We start from the raw sequence: 16750 nt of genomic DNA, 5'->3' as shown, positions 1-16750 counted from the left end.
TCCCCACTGCCAAGCACACCGCGAGCCTTGCCATGCTAAATCCTGTCGTAGTCTCTTGCACTGTTCTGTCAATGAGTTCATCAAACTTGCTCTTACAAAAAAATGCACTTCATATTACAGCTTATTGTTTTTTGCTTCATATTACAGCTTATTATAAATAACTTATTATATTATTGACTTCTCAGAGGCTATCCAGTATTATAATGCATCTTGTAACATTCAGTAAAAGACACGCTCCTTGTGCAGGTTAGAGTTAATAAACTTTTCCCCTTTTTCTCTTGATAATTAGTTAATCCTTACCTTTCTTATTTCAACTATTCTATTTAATTATTTCTATTCAATGAATATCTAAAATGGCAAACAAAATGTCACATAAAGCAATTAATAATGTAAAACAAAGTTTACAGTTATCATGTGTGCTATCTGTCCTTCCTTTCTACCATCAGTTTGGCAGAGCAGTCCAGAGACGAACAATTACATTAACCTCCGGTGCAGGTATAAAAATAGCCTGATCTAATTGTCCAGTCTCGGAGAGGTCGTGGTTCTGGGCTAATGCGGCTTGGTGGTCTGATTAGACAGAAATGAGGCTTTTTGACACCAATCATTCTACCCCAGGCTGTTTTCCCATTCACATCTCCCCTAGAGTGGCTTGATGTCACAATTAATGTTTTTCAATCATCATAATGTGCATGCATTGTCACGTGCGCATATACGCGTCAGTCATAGTTATGGTACTGTACTCAAACAAGTCTCTTTTTTCTAAACTGGACCTCTACACTCACTTAGTAGGAAAAAAAAACAGTAAGAGGCTGCTGGATTTACAGCTATCACGTACACAGTGAGCTTTGTGTAGTTTGTTCTAGCTCTGTGCTGCAGCAGATTGAGCTAACTGTACACATCTGGGAGAAAAATGGATCTCGCCTTGAGCGGTGATCTGAAAAGCATTAAATTCACTAGTGAAGCGGCTTTCTCTGAGCTTAAAAGGGACTGGGTTCCCGGACGAATGGTCCAATAATCTCTGTTAGCACTAATTAACTTGGATTTCTTTCTATTCAGTCGCAGGACATAATAAAGAAGCTCCGTAAATATGTCTGCTTTTGGGTCAACGGGGGTCAAAGGTTTTCTTCCTGTCTAATTCAATAAAGGGTCATTTGGAGGTCTTGCTCACAATCCTTTGCTTAATGTGACATTATAATATGTATCTTATCGTAGCAATCTGTACAGTAGTATGGTCATTGCCAGTTTCTGGGTCCAGACCTTTGAAGAAGATGGAAATGGACTGTAACGAGTTGACAATTCTGTCTGATATCAGGCTACATTGCCAGTGTGTTTGTTATGATTACCAGAATTTAGATTTTTTTTTAAAAGTTGATTTCAGCATGTTCATTCTTCATAAATACAGAATCAGTAGACAACAAATAAGCTTGTGAGTGGGCTAGTTTACTGTCCTGGTCCTCAGTCTAACTGGAACAGGAAATGACATGCTGTTTGCTTGGCAGTGGTGCCATTGCTTCTGTTACTGCCATAGTGGGGGCATACTCTCAATATTGTTTTTAACATATTTCCTCCAAAAAGATGCACTGTCACCCAGTGATCAAGTTGGAATGGACAGCTCTTGTCCATCCCAATAGGGACATTTAACAATTGGCTGTAATTTTTTAGGGGTTACCTCATGTAATGGGGGCATTATTTCATTCTCAGCCATTCAGTTGAACTTCCTATATGTTTTGGTCAGAAGGTTGTCTGCCATTCTTATTTAGGATTAGTCAGTTCATTGTACACCATGAGTTTAGATCCAGAGGTTGCATATATGAGCCACGCTAAATGGATGTGAATTTTCAGTGTAACTCTGAATCAGGCAGACAGCTTCTTTTTTTTGCAAAGGAACATATTGTTGGATGCAGTCCAGGGTGAAATGAGCAGAGACAGCTCTGCTTGGACACGGCTGGGGTGCCATGGTGACTGATCTCAGCTGGCTTGTAGCCTCATCTCTGTTTGCTTCATACATGAGAGGAGGCACAGAACATCGATTCAGTTTGGCAGGATAACAGAGAACTGTGGAATTCTGCCCAAAAATGTGCATGCACGTGTTCACCCATGCATGCATCTCTCTCTCTTTCTGTCTCGGTCTCTTTCTGTCTCTCGCTCTCTCTCTCTTTCTGTTTCTGTCTCACTCTCTCTCTCTCTCTCTTTCTCTCTCACACTCACACACACACACATGCACAGACACACACACACACTCACACACACCTTAAAGTTAGAGAACACCTGCACATGTATGCAGAGACCCTGTCCTCATGGTCTCAGTCTTACTCAAACAAGAAATTGTACTTTTAAAATATTGTCCATTTATAAATGTCCATTATAAATGTTTAATAATATGTTAATAGCTGCCTTATACACAACAGTAACATATATTTTTTGCTGTTAGTTGACATCAGTATATAGCAAATTAAGGCCAGGGTGACCAGATTGCAGAAACCACACATGGATATTATATAAACTTTTGTGATGGGAGGATATATATATCACAAAAGCCAACTGTACATTTTGTTACCTTTTATGGAATTTATTAATCTGGCAACCCTGTCCCCAGTCTAAATACTGTATTATTTTACTACCATTTATTCACGTCAGACTAAAAATAAACAGTGTATATTTTAGGGGAAGTATGATGCGGTTATGGATACCAGTAGTAACTGTCCTGCCATGCAGTGCTACTTAAAGCTTACCCCAACTTACCCGCCCCATAAATAAAATATGTATTTCATTAGAATAATTAGGGGGTTCCCGGGTGATTTCGGGGCCCTAAACAGACCCTAAATGTAGCTTACTGGGTTGGGCCGGATCTTTCAAATATGTCCTCAAGTTTCAACATGAGCTGCGAGATCAAACCAGCTATATACAATCGAGTCTAATGTGCAAAAAAACTGCATTTCAGAACTAAACTTTTAAATCACGTAACTTCAGATTCATCTTATGTGGCTCCTTTGGAAATTGTACTTGTGGGACTTGACTGTTAATTTTTGCTTATCTTGAAGGTATTAATGCAATAATTATCAAAATAATCGACTATTCTGCAGAAATAATTTCACATAGACATTTGCTGTAATATCAACAATCTTTTAAATGGGCCTTTTAATGCCTTGCATTTTGTGGTTATTGCGGAGTGTAATTCATAGGGTCGGCTTTGCCTGAACCTCACATACTGCAGATCTGCAGTGTTTCTTTCCTTCTCTCTATGCCTCGGGGTGCAGTATACTTTTCCTTCATGGAAATTAGCTTCACTTTCAGAGGAATATTTATGAGCAAAGTGAAGTTTGTCTTAACCTATAAATTCCAATCCAGTATGCTAAAGCGTGAAACTCTAAATCAGTTAAGATCCTTTGAAATAGTACACGCAGTGTAATAGTAGGTGCAGTGTAACACAAAGACAAGCAATTATTGTGGCAACAAATGCGATGGGATTTGATTTGTGTTGCACTGCTCGATAAACCACATTAAAACTATGAATGATGATAACAGTTCGGTACCCTTGCTAAATGTAAACAACAGCCCATAGACAAGCTCCTACAGGGCTGTCGTCAGAAGGCTTTTATCGGATCAGTCATGTAAAATCCATGGAGATCGGGTGTTGGTCAAAGGCTGGAATATAAATATTTTTTGCCTTAATGGAAGACCAACTGTGGCTTGCTGACAGTGTCCCACTGCACTGTTGGTCACCTAGCTTTTAACATAGAACTTCTTTTCTAGAACTTTAAGGTTAAAGCATACGAGCTCTGAACCTTTTTTCCTGATGATTTCTTGAATTAAGCAATAGAATGAGTCATGTATGCCCTTGGGATTATGGTGTGTATTTTTATCATATTAAAGTATCCTGACTGTTCAATGTTCATCATTGAATTACACATTTTTCACTTTGAGGTGCAACTTAAAATACTCAAATAGTAGTTTTGTTGCATGGGTAATATTTCAGCATGTATACCTGACCCTAGATGTATTTATGCTGTATCAGCTATTCTAGTGGTATTACCCTTATTTTACCTATATAATAAGTATCTGGACACCCCTTAGTCTGGAGCTGTTTGTCATGGTTTTGGTTAGGCCCCTTAGTTCCAGTGAAGGCAAGTCTTAATACTACAGCATACAATGACGTTGTAGACGATTCTGTGCTTCCTCAACAGTTTGGGGAAGGTCCTTTCCTGTTTCAGCAAGACAATGTCCCCAGGCACACAGCGAGGTCCATATAGAAATGTTTTTTGTCGATCCAATCCAACACCTTTGGGATCAGTTGGAAAGCCAACTGCGAGCCAGGCCTAATTGCCCAATCAGTGCCCGACCTCACTAATGCTCTTCTGGCTGATTGGAAGCAAATCCCTGCAGCAATGCTCCAGCATCTAGTATAAACCCTTCCCACGAGAGTGGAGGTTGTTATAGCAGCAGAGTGGACTCCATATTAATGCCCATAATTTTGGATGAGATTTTGGACGTCAGGTATCCACAGGTAGTTTATCTGTTGCTTGCATACTGCTAGACTACTGCTCCTCCTTCGTTGTTGTTTTTCTGAATTGTTCCCTTTAGCGTAGCTTTTTAAGGTATTTTTAAGGTGGCAGCAATTAAATTTAATGGTGTTAAATTTAATGGAATTTGAGCACAGTTCAGTGATACTACATTGAATTGCAGTGTGCTTAAATCTTAGTTTGACAATCCTCAGCCTTTATACCTTGTGTAAAAACATATAAAACTTTTTGTATGTCCACATGAAAGAACACATCTGAAGACTGTGGTGAAATAATCTAAATTTGGCCTACTCTTAAATTGTGTTGTAATTATGGAGGACATTTGTTCTGGGAAAAAAGGATTTGTAAAATTTAAAGTTAAAAAAAAAAACTAAACAAAAGATACAAGACACATTTGCTGAGAAATGCAGATGCCTTTTATTGAGTGGATGGTACATTGACGATCACAAAAAAAGGTCCTTAAGTAATGAAGAAATTAAAAAAAATATTTTACTTTATTTGCTTGAAAAATTGAATTTTTGTCCCAAATACATAAATGCCAATTGTGTCATGCCTCCGCCTTTACCAGTGCGAGGAGCACTGCAGCTGAAGAACGTGCACTCCTCTGATGCAATATGCCAGGAGCCAATGACAGTTTTCCACATCATAGCCTTCGCAGTACTGCTGGAAAACTAGGCCTGATTGGACAACAAGTGTTTCTGTTTTCAACGTCACATATGTTCTGCAATAGGCACAAATCAAAGGAAAAGATCTGAAAATACATGGCTGAAATGTAATCTATGACAATTCAGTCACAATCTTTTGAACGTATCATTTGCATTGACTGGTCGTGAGGACTGAAATTTACAGACAGGATGACAAATGAAGTTCTCATGTTTGTGGTGGTTTGATTGTGAAAAGCATTTCCTGTTTTCGTATTTTTTTGTGACCTGAAGTGATTTGTAGTTTTCAGTGTTTTCGTTTTTTTTCATTGTACTGTCTTCAATTATTTTAAATTTTTAGTTTTCAGTTTTAATTTATGTATATAAACAAGCAATCGTGGTTAATGATGGAAGACTTTATAAGCAACTGGACTCTAACCACCTCTCTCTCTTTCTCTCACTCTCTCTCTCTCTCTCTCCCTCCAGTGGCAGAAACTACTGTGCCCCAGCTGAAGCCATGGTGGAAGGAGATAGTAGTATTAGGCACTGTTGGATGTGCCTCTGCGGCCTTCCTCTTGTTAATTGTCATTATCTGCTACAAGGCTATAAAGAGGTAAGCCTCTGCTGTTCTATTCTCTTTAATTTGATCTATAGCAATGCCAAGTGCCTTTCTCAATAGTGCACATTGCTTACCAGCTATTGGTCCTGAATGACTGAAAGCAACAAGTTAGTGTAATAGAGCATGAGGAGTGTGAAAGTGTCCTCTAAAGATGGAATGGTAATTTTAACAAGGTGGTTCAAGCCTCCTCTGTCCTGTGCCATTGATGCTTGATTATACCATAAAATATATACCATAAATATTTGGTGAACTGACCCATTAATTGAGAAACAAGGGATCTCTGTGAGGTTTGCCTGAAGGCTGATGTTTTGATCAACATGATCAGTGTGTGGTTGGATTAGTTCTTGGAGGGGGGGGGATTGACAGTGGTGCACAAACACAATCCATTGTTCTGATGGACTTTCTCTGAGACCATGACCCCAACACGCTCTCATCGCCGCATGCATTCTAATGAGTGCAGGGGCTTCCTGATTGAGGAGCAGTGGGACGTCAGTTTTCCAGGGTGGGCTGGGGTCATGGTGAAGGCACCACTTCACAGCTTCGGGGTAGTCCCTATGCAACTGATTAATGTGTATCCGGCCTGTGGTGGAATTATTATATGCAATGCTCGTAGAAGCTGCATTAGAATGTTCATGAATAGCAATGCATCCACTGGACGCATACATCATGTTTGTCCAATGTTTTTTCAAATCTGCATTTTGGGTAGTTATCCCTGTGGCTCTCTACTTCCTTGATTACATTATACGGTCATCTCAAGAGTGGCAGAAGCATAAATTTAGGAACGTGCAGAAATCCAATATTATGGTGCCATAAAGATCGGAGCGTTTCCCTCTTGTCTCCCGATGTGAGTCGTTACCATTCTAATATACTGAGTACTCCGTATATAACAGCAGTACTAGCGAGACCCAATTTCCCTTCAAATATTCAGACTGTTCCAATTATATTTTTCTATAAAGCGCGGAGTGCACACACACACACACACACACACAGGCATGCTTACATACCTAAATACACATTATATATTAACAAGATGTGGGTGTGAGACCTCATGATACGGCGCAGCGCTATATGAATGATGCTACATATGGCTCGCACTGAGAGACATTTTCCTTTTCTCAATAAGGAAGGAGCCGAGTGCGTGCAGTGGAAGTAATGGGTGGCTGGGCTAGGAATTCATTATGGCAATTCTCCAGTATCCTATAGCTGGGGGGGGGGGGACCTTTTTTAATGCAGCGCTGGCAAGAAAGTGTTGCCGTACAGGCCATTTTAGCCCCAAACCCAAGTCATTATTTATGAATTAATTTGCGCAGTCATTCAGTCGCGGCATCTTTTATACATGCGAGCAGGTCGTGTCCTGAAGCTGCAACTGGAGCGCGCCCGGCGACTGCAGACTGCGAGCTACGCCGCGCTACGCCACGCTTCAGGCCCCTCTGGAACAGCGTGGAGCAGATGCATCCTGACTGCTGACATTATGAACTCTGTGCTGTGCTCCAGATGTGCGCCGGTTTAACATCCCCCTCCACATGTAAACATGAGCTCCGTGTTCACATGCAGATGACCAATAAGCCAGCAGTAGCTTTTCAAAAATGTTTTTAATCACTTTTTAGCAGTAATAATAATACGGGGGTGTATTGTATAAAATAAAATTTTGATCTGTGATTTTGTCTCAGCTGTATGAAGGCATAGTGGGTTTGTAGTTTAAAGCAATAAAATATTTAGTTATTGTAACTCCAAAGCAGCTTGTACAATATAAAATAAATAAATTGGTGACTGTGATTAAGCTGCTTTTTAAGAACTTACAGCATTCCCGGTGGATCAAATGTGTCACCTCTCTGGTGCATGTATGTTGCATCATCGTATCTGCCATAGCTTAGCATCCAATATTATACGTTTTAAGCAGTTATTAGCCATTAATGATATGACCCCAATATTGTTTTGCATCCCTGAAGTCATTTTGAAAGCAGAAGAATATCAGAAAACATTCAAGCTAAAGAAAATTGTGCCCTCTTTGCATAAATTTTGCATTCTACCCTTTTCCCTATAAAATTCAACACCATATGCATTTTTAAGTTGAAACTCGGGGTCTTTTAAGTTTACGTTGAAACGGTGGCAAAGCAGTGTGTGGAGTGCTGTTGTGTACATAAAAACTGTCTACTGCTGCACTTGGCTCTGAGGTAACGCTGACATACAGCTGCTGTAAAGCTGCCCAAAAATACTCCAAAGAGGACCTTGCGCGAGACAGGCGGCTAAATTCGCTCGTTTAAGTGGTTGCTCAGATGGAAGGAGGCTTGTGGGACGCGGTGAGGCTCAGTGCACCGGGGGGGTAGATTATCGCTGTGTGCCTGCACCGCGCGTGGCCAGGGCATTCTGTTGATCAATTAATTAATTTTGGAACCAGACATCTTTCTCAGAAGTCCTAGCCCAGGGGAGCTCAGTGCTCTCTGGCAGTTTTTCCAGGAAGCCGTAGTTGCCTGTGGAGGAACAGTAAGCTGTTTTTTATTGCGATTTGGTCAACTCATTCATCACACACTACTGTGTATCTATGGCTAGTCAAGCCAGCCTCTCTCTGTTTCGCTCTCATTCTCATTCAATTGCTCTCTGTAATTTAGCATTGTGAACTGAAAAAAATTCAACAATTTCATGTGTGAATGACTAATTACCAGTTTTTTAAGATTACTGTTGAGAGAGTATTGTTTCTAGAGGGTAAGAAGATAATCTTCAAGACCATTCACACTATGTTCGATCACTGATGGCAGAAAACTCTCAGATCTCCCTGGAAAAAGGTCTGGTGGGATGCTTGGATGTTTAATAATTCAGTTATCCTGTTCTCTATGTGTACTTCATATTATTACAGTGTATTAAATTTCATGGAAAAGTTTATGGACTGTATATTCCATGGATGTTAAAATATGGGTGATTATTTAATGATTCTGAGCTGAAGAGAAGGTACAGTGGAGGAACATTTCTCTATATAGTCCTCTCCTCTCCCTCAAACCCTCTAGTAAAGACAAATAAATTCATCTAGCTGAGTAGCATGCTGTCCTTGATGTCCAGCAGCTTCAAATTGAAGTGTTATTTTAGTCGTTAATGGACTTTGCAGGTCATGCAGCCATACCCTGAAGTTGAGGTTATATGTCTGTGGTTTTGTAGAATCCAAATCCTAACAAATGGTCCTGTCAGTAGGATAGTGGCACAGGGACCACATAGCAACGGTGCTTGGTAATGGGGTGGTCTGATGCCATTGGGATTTTAGGGTGCGCTTGGCTGAGTCATACATATGCTATAACTCACCAGCATTTCAGCAACGTTCATTCATCTTGTGTGGGGCACACGACAATTATTGTAAGTCAACCCAGTATTTATTTATCAATTCAGTTATCAATGGGCTGTCTTAGTAAATGCAAATTTATCATTTTACCTCTTTACTGATTTACACTAGAATATTGGAGCTTCAAAATTCTAGATTCAAAAATGTAAATGCATACATTACATTTATTTGGTAGACGCTTTTATCCAAAGCGACGTACAATAAGTGATAAATACTGTAAGGATCTCTACAGTGCTTCTGTAGGGTCGTTACTTGTATTTATTTGCTCCCCCATATGATTTATGTTTGCCTGTAGTAGGCATACAAATTACGAATAACGAAGAAGTTGAGCAGTACCTACTATTTGGAATACCTTTATTAACATAATAACACCTCTAGCTATTCCTTTCATTCCTCAAGAGCATGAAGTGCAAGAGATGTTAACTCTTGATCAATCAGCATTTATTTAACAGCCTGATCTAACTTCATTAATTAATAGTTATGTTCTATTCATTAATAGTTCTCTTAGAGCGAAAACCAGCATGTTTGGCTCCAGGACCATGGTTGTGAAACACTTGTTCAAATCTTATGAATTTATTATGAAATGCAAATTTACATAAAAAGTTTTGGTTGTATGGAGGGATGTGTGCTATGCAATGTCCAAAAGAGTTTATTGTATACTGTTACAACAGAATACTGTAATAAGGTCGGACAACATTCACTACATGGCCAAAGGTATGTGGACACCCCTTCTAATTAGTGGGTTTGGCTACTTCAACCACACCCATTGTTAACAAGTGCATAAAATCAAGCATACAGCCGATCTACATAGACAAACATTGGCAGTAGAATGGGTCATACTGAAGAGCTCAGTGACTTTCAGTGTGGCACTGCCATAGGGTGCCACCTTTCCAACAAGTCAGTTTGTCTCATTTCTGCCCTGCTAGTGCTGCCCCAGTCAACATTAACTGCTGTTATTGTGAAGTGGAAACGTATCGGAGCAACAACAGCTCAGCTGGGAAGCAGTAGGCCACAGAAGCTCACAAAATGGGACCGCCGAGTGCTGAAGCCTATAGCCCGTAAAAATAATCTTTTCTCAGTTGCAACACTCACTACAGAGTTCCAAATTACGACGTCAGCACAAGAACTGTTCATCCGGAGCTACATGAAATTTGTTTCCATGGGCGAGCAACTGCAGACAAGTCTAAGGTTACCACAGTGCTGGAGTGGTGTAAAGCGCACTGCCATTGGACTCTGGAGCAGTGGAAATGTGTTCTGTGGAGTGATGAATCACGCTTTGCTATCTGGCAGTCTGATGGATGAATCTGGGTTTGGCAGATGCCAGGAGAACAATACCTGCCTGAATGCATAGTGCCAACTATAAAGTTTTGTGAAGGAGGAATAATGGTCTGGCGAAGTTTTTTATGGTTTGGGCTTGGCCCCTTAGTTCCAGTGAAGGGAAATCTTAATGCTACAGCAAACAATGACATTCTAGAGAATTGTGTGCTTCCAACTTTGTGGCAACAGATCGGGGAAGTCCCTTTCCTGGTACAGCATGACAATTCCCTAATGTACAAAGTAAAATCTATAAAGAAATGGTTTGCCAAGATTGATGTCGAAGAACTTGACTGGCCTGCACAAAGCCCTGACCTCAACCCCATCAAACACCTTTGGGATGAACTGGAATGCCGACTGCGAGCCAGGCCTTATCGCCCAACATCAGTGCCCAACCTCACTAATGCTTTTGTGGCTGAATGAAAGCGAATCCCCACAGCCATGTTCCAAAATCTAGTGTAAAACCTTCCCAGAAAAGTGGAGGCTGTTATAGCAGCAAATGGGGACCAACTCCATATTTTAGCGCCCATGGTTTCGGAATGGGATGTTCAACAGGCACATATGGGTGTGGTGTTCGGGTGTCCACATACTTTTGCCCATGTAGTGTATTTTTAAAAAATTGTATCGTATAGTAATTGAATAAGGTTTGCTTGTGAATGTGGCTTGAACATGTAGGTAGTTGCAGCTGATTGTGCTGAACGTTTCCCTGCTTGTGTCACATAGTTATAGTCAGATTTACTGTACGTGGCCCAAAATAACTTTTCTTGTTACATTTGGCATACAAAGTGGATTCTGTCCAGTGTCTGTTAGTATGATTCCATTTCAGAGTAGCAGATATTTAGACAAACAAATCCGCACTGCAGACCCGAAAAGTAAGCTGCTACAATACTTGGCTGCCTTTAATTTGGCATTGGGATTTTAAAAAAAATATATGTGTCAGATTTTGCTAGAAGCTTTAAATGAATTCCTAACATGCAGTTTGAATTACTCTGAACAATCGATTGTGTAAATGCAGCAGAGAAGCCAGTTCTTAATCTTACATTTGGAAAGCAGCCCTAGTAAAGATCCCGTCTGTGTTCTGCAAAAGATGCATGTGCTGGTGCTTAACTGGCCTTATGCATGCCTGGCTTCTGCATCCTGTTGACTGTATGTTATCCAGGATGCTGTGAGACTCATGTGACAAAGAAAAGAAAGATTACTTTGACCAAATTTGTCTTTCAGTGATCAATATGCAGTCAAACCCTATCCTCAACAGGACTGTTTTATTTTAATCTGAGCAAAAATAATGGTTTCAAGACCTACTTCAGTCAAGTGGTTTATTATGCAGAACTTACCGAACAGTAAGGTCGTCATATTTTACCAACAGTTTGTCAGTCATTCAGACTCAAATTTGATTTTTGTGATGATTACAACATTAAAAAATCTTTTCATTGCTCCAATTGAAATATTATTCCAAATAAATGGCTTTGGCATGTAAAAAAAGTACATAGTAGAACAGAACCACTTCATTACAATCTGATTATGATTACACATTCATATGAAACAACATCAGTGCATAGCGAAAATGACAGAAGATTTTGTCAGGGAAAATATCATCATTTAAAGAATTTAATGATAGTTGCATCATTTAATTTCTTCAGTTTGTAACATTTAGTGTTACGCATGAAGCATCACATCGGCAACTGAGCTGGAATGCCTGGCTAGCTGCATGGGAGATATCCATTAAACAGCCTTGAAAACAGAAATAATTTTCTTTGTTCGAACTTTGTTGAAAACTCTCGCCTAAAAATGATGCATTAAGCCTTGCCAGTCTGAATAGCTAGCTCCGTCTGAGGGATAAAGACAGAGGGAGAGAGAGCCAACAAGGGAGAGCTAAGTCTCTGTCAGAGCTGGCAAGCAGTAATTGGGTGTCCGAGTGGATCTGCTAAGTCAATAACAATGCGCGAAAGGTTTGTCAGTGGAAAAAGCCGGGGTTATATATAGCTCAGCAGCACCTCGGCGATGGGCTTTCCCGCTGAAAATAAGACGGACGATTGCCAGGGAGAGACGCCGGAGGGCCTGGCGTCCTGATAACTGTCTGCGGCAATTTTCTTTTTGTTTTGTCTTGTCCTTTCAGCCAGTCATTCGTCAGAGATGAGAGCTGAAAAAAGGAAAAAAGGGGGGGAAAACCTCACATGATTCCTAGAAACACAGAGAAATAGTAGGAAGACCAGATGGATAGATGCAGCCATTGGTTAGCGATCCAGGGGAAAGATGTTCTTGCGGCTGAGTGTAGTCAACAAAAATGGGAATATCTCATAAGTATCAGGAAAGAATCTGAGCATGCCATTGATCGTTTCTCCAAGATTCTAATTCTAAGCGATGATTGAGGAATTAACCTTCTAAATTGCCCTTTGCTGGCCAAGAATATTCTCATTCAACTTATAATGCCATAGAATGTTCCATTTCTGGGGGGTTTGATATTATTTCATCTTTAGTTTCAGTTTTAGTGCACTTTTTTCTTTGGTCCTGTTTTTGTTTGTGATAAAGGATATTTATCATCAGAAACTCGATAAGTTTCTGATGACTTGTGAATTACCTACAATGACTAGTATAGGGCATTATATAGAGGTTTCTTGACTGAAGCAAGAAAATACACTTCAGGTAACTCCTAAGCAGCTTCTGCAGTGATGTTATGCCTCCAGAGGTATTACATGTGTATATTGCCTGATTATTTTGGAAATGAAATTGTGTTTACTATTATTTTTGGTTTATGCAACCTGGGACAGTTGCACTCATGTGTTGTGAAGAAGTATAAACCAAAAGGTAATTCATTTCTCAAGCTCTCTAACTAACTCCTAATCTCTTAAGCAATTACAGGCCAATCACTTAACACTTAATGTTCCTCACTAAACATCAAACAGAGATGTGCTCTACTCAGTTTTAGTATGAAATATTAATTTGACCCACCAAATGCTTTGGTCACTTGCCATGTGTAGACAGCTCCCAATCTATTATTGAAGGCACCAGGTTGAAGCTGAAATGGTACATTCCATATGCTCATCAGACAAAACAATTATTATCTTGGGTACCTGGTCTTTGATGAAGCCACACTTAATGAGAAAGAAAAAGATAAATATGTGTCCTGGAAGGCCCTCAAGGCTTCCCACAGCATTATAAAAGTGTTCTTGTTCTACCTGATCATGCCCATATGTTCTTTCCTAATGAGATGAATTCATTTGAGTCTTTTTCGAAGCAACTGCAAGCATGAGATATAGCACAGTCGCAAATTATGATGGAAAGCAACGTCAAAACATAACGGCGATTAGATGGCAAAAAAAGAAAAGAAAACGTATGCACTGGGCTACGCTTTACCAGAGCCCATCTCTGTTTTTGTTATTGCTAATCGAGCCGTCCCGCATGGAGGCAGCAGCATCTGCTCAGGAAGGCTGTCAGCTGTGGCAGGCCACTCCCACTCTAGCCCACACTGGGCCACCAAGGACCCCTGCTGGCTGGGCTGCCTCCAGCTCGCAGCTGGCCCCGACACCGCTGAACTGCTAGCCCAGCGCACGGATGTCAAAAAGCTGACTTTTCACAAAGCGATAAGACTGCGTTGTCATTGGCGGTCTCACCACAGTTTCCGATGGAAAATTTAACCTCTTGTTGTGCTATACATTCAGTTTTTGCTTAGCTGGTTCTTTTGAGAGCAGAGGATTCCTCTTCTTCCCTCTCAGTAACAAATGGTTTCAGTTGAATTATGGTGTTTAACAGTAGAGGGGGGCTAGAATGTGGAGAGTTTTAAATTGTTTTGATTAATATTCATGCCAATACTGACAATAAGGATCAGAAGATGATTTCTAGTTGATTGCATCCAGTGTAGTGACATTACCTTTATAATCTTTATACAGTATATGTTTTTACATATAATTTTTCTTGTAGCAAAAATATCAGTATATTCAGTATGAAAGTGAATTAACTGTAGCAGTCTTAAACCTTGCTTAAAAATACTTATCTAAACCTAGGTAAAAGCTTAGGTAAACACTGTCTCTTAAAGTTATTTACTGTGAATCACAAGCTAGATTCAACCAAGTTAACAGCAAAACAGCTACAGACAGACATTGTTAATCATTCAAACAATCAAAGACAGGCTGAACCTAACATTTACAGCAGTAGTTAACAGACTAAGTGTTCATCCATGTACTTAATTAAATATTAAAATGTTTCCAGAGTATAACAGCGATTCTGTATCAGGCCTGCCTGTACGAAATACAGGGAGATGCAGGCAGGCACAAGAGAAGAGCACTGTGAAATAATATGGCACTCACGCTCGGCTCGAGCGTTTCACTCGCTCCACTCCACGCTCGAGTGAAATTGGTATCACTGCTCTCCCACTTTGCTTCACTCAAATGCCCTGCCTGCAGCCTCTAGTCTCCTTTGTCTTCTGCCCCCATTGGTGGTTTATGATGTCCTCATTGACTCACTACAAGGTGGCTGAATGCCCGTCTCAGTGCACCAGAGCACCATGCCAAGCCGAGTGTGTCCAAAGCCCCTTTCAATGTTCCATATTTTTTATTGATACGCGTATCTCCTCCAGAAGCGATTTAATTGGAAAATTCGACTGGTATTGGAAGACAGTGCAGAGGCTGGAAGCAGAGCCCCGTAGCTGGAATAAAAATTTTATGATACGGGAAATCAAACAAAACGGAAGAGAAAAACCCCGATAGCACAAAACAGTTCAGTTTCTTCGTTTATCCACAATTTCTCTCAGGCAGTCCCACGGGGAAGTGAATGTGCCTAAAAAAAGAATTCTTTTAGATTTCTTTCCTCTGCCTAGTTGCATCTGTACTTAGGTAAACATGATATTATTTGTCTGAGAAAAGTTGCCATGTTGAAGATCAGTTTTTTTAGAAGCTGCAGCATACTAGTTTTGCAGTTAACACTATTTTATATTATTTTTCGTAATACCACTCATTGTTTCGAGATACAAACTTATGTAATTTTAATTATATTAATAAGATGTGTTAAGACTCTGCAATGGAACATTTGTAACTTTCATTTCTTTTGGAGTTATCTATTTTATTTTGCCATGTTTTTGTTTATCTGTGGTGCTGTATGCTTTTCGTAAAATGCTTGTGTAGCAGTTTGGGGCATGTAAAATGCTGTCTGTCTCTATTGCTAGCAAGATAGAAATACAGTAATGGAGGCTAAGAGTGTAATTCAGTCCTCTCCCTTTGTGTGAGTTAACGCATCAATGATAATCTATCCATTAATTAAGGTTACATTACAATGCAGTACTTTGAGCCTAATGCTTGTGGCAGCCATAGCACTTCAACTTGGAAGGCTTAACTTAGGACAGTACGGTCAGCCCTCTAAGATCTGTGAAAGCTTCTGCTCTTAGGTGCTATTTTAGTCTTTTACTTAACAGTAATAAACATATCAGTTCTTTGAGGAATGCTGAATATGGTGGGCAAAGTATATATTAGATCTTTTAAGTGTATGTAGACAAAAACAGGCCATTCAGCCCATCTTCAGCCCCTGTCTGCTCAGCAGAAAAGCTGGTGTTTACTATGCTAAATCTAAAACTTTATTCCCTTACCCATTTTCTTCCTAATAATAAATTCTATTTTTCCATCTTGCATCTGTTATGGCTTGTGACTTTATGTTGTAAGATTATATGGACGACTACTATTGGTTGTAATCCTGATGACTTCAGCATCAGCATCAGCATTGTTTAGTGACTGTCTCAGCCTACCTGTCTTTCTCTTTCTGTGATCCTTTCATTAGATTTTATGGGTTGATAAGAGTGACAGTTGGTGAAAGGACTGCCTTTTGGAACAGGGATGAAACGATACAATTTTAGGACAGCTATGACAACTGTTAAGGGTGGCAGAGGTATGCGATTTATCAATCCCTAATCCACTTCAGTACATACTGAAATTGCCTCAGGAAATTGTCATTTCCACAACATTAAACACAACAGATTACATCAATAGTAATTCAGTGGAAAGGAACTCCAGACAAACCATTTGCATTCCTCAGTGGAATTATTAGAGCAAATGAGCAGCCTTTTGTAGAAACGAGGACATGCATCAGCTTGGAGTACCAGGAATCACCCACTGCCATGTGGACCAGGCTGTGCACCCAAGTCGATAGATTAGATATGAATATGGATGTGGATTATATAATCAAACAGGGGGGACAAAGGAGAAGAGATTGAAGGGAAATATGCTAAATTTGGCTGATATGGAAGAATACAGACACATGTACAGTATGTGATTTAAATAGAGAAATTATTATTATTATTATTATTATTATTATTATTATTATTATTATTATTATTATTATAATT

At 39.8% G+C, this 16750-nt stretch overlaps 1 protein-coding gene across 1 annotated transcript in view; it reads left to right on the top strand.

Moving 5' to 3' along the window:
• Window positions 1-16750, top strand: part of LOC118206585 (proline-rich membrane anchor 1-like) — a 32139-nt gene that overhangs the window by 10876 nt on the left and 4513 nt on the right. The window contains exon 3 of the mRNA XM_035379433.1: window positions 5648-5774. Within this exon, the coding sequence (XP_035235324.1) occupies window positions 5648-5774 (127 nt within the window). The remainder of the gene's footprint in view (window positions 1-5647; window positions 5775-16750) is intronic.

This window comes from Anguilla anguilla, chromosome 1 (assembly GCF_013347855.1).
Source record: "Anguilla anguilla isolate fAngAng1 chromosome 1, fAngAng1.pri, whole genome shotgun sequence".
Taxonomy (NCBI): Eukaryota; Metazoa; Chordata; class Actinopteri; order Anguilliformes; family Anguillidae; genus Anguilla; species Anguilla anguilla.
This window is presented reverse-complemented; position numbering and strand designations above follow the sequence as displayed.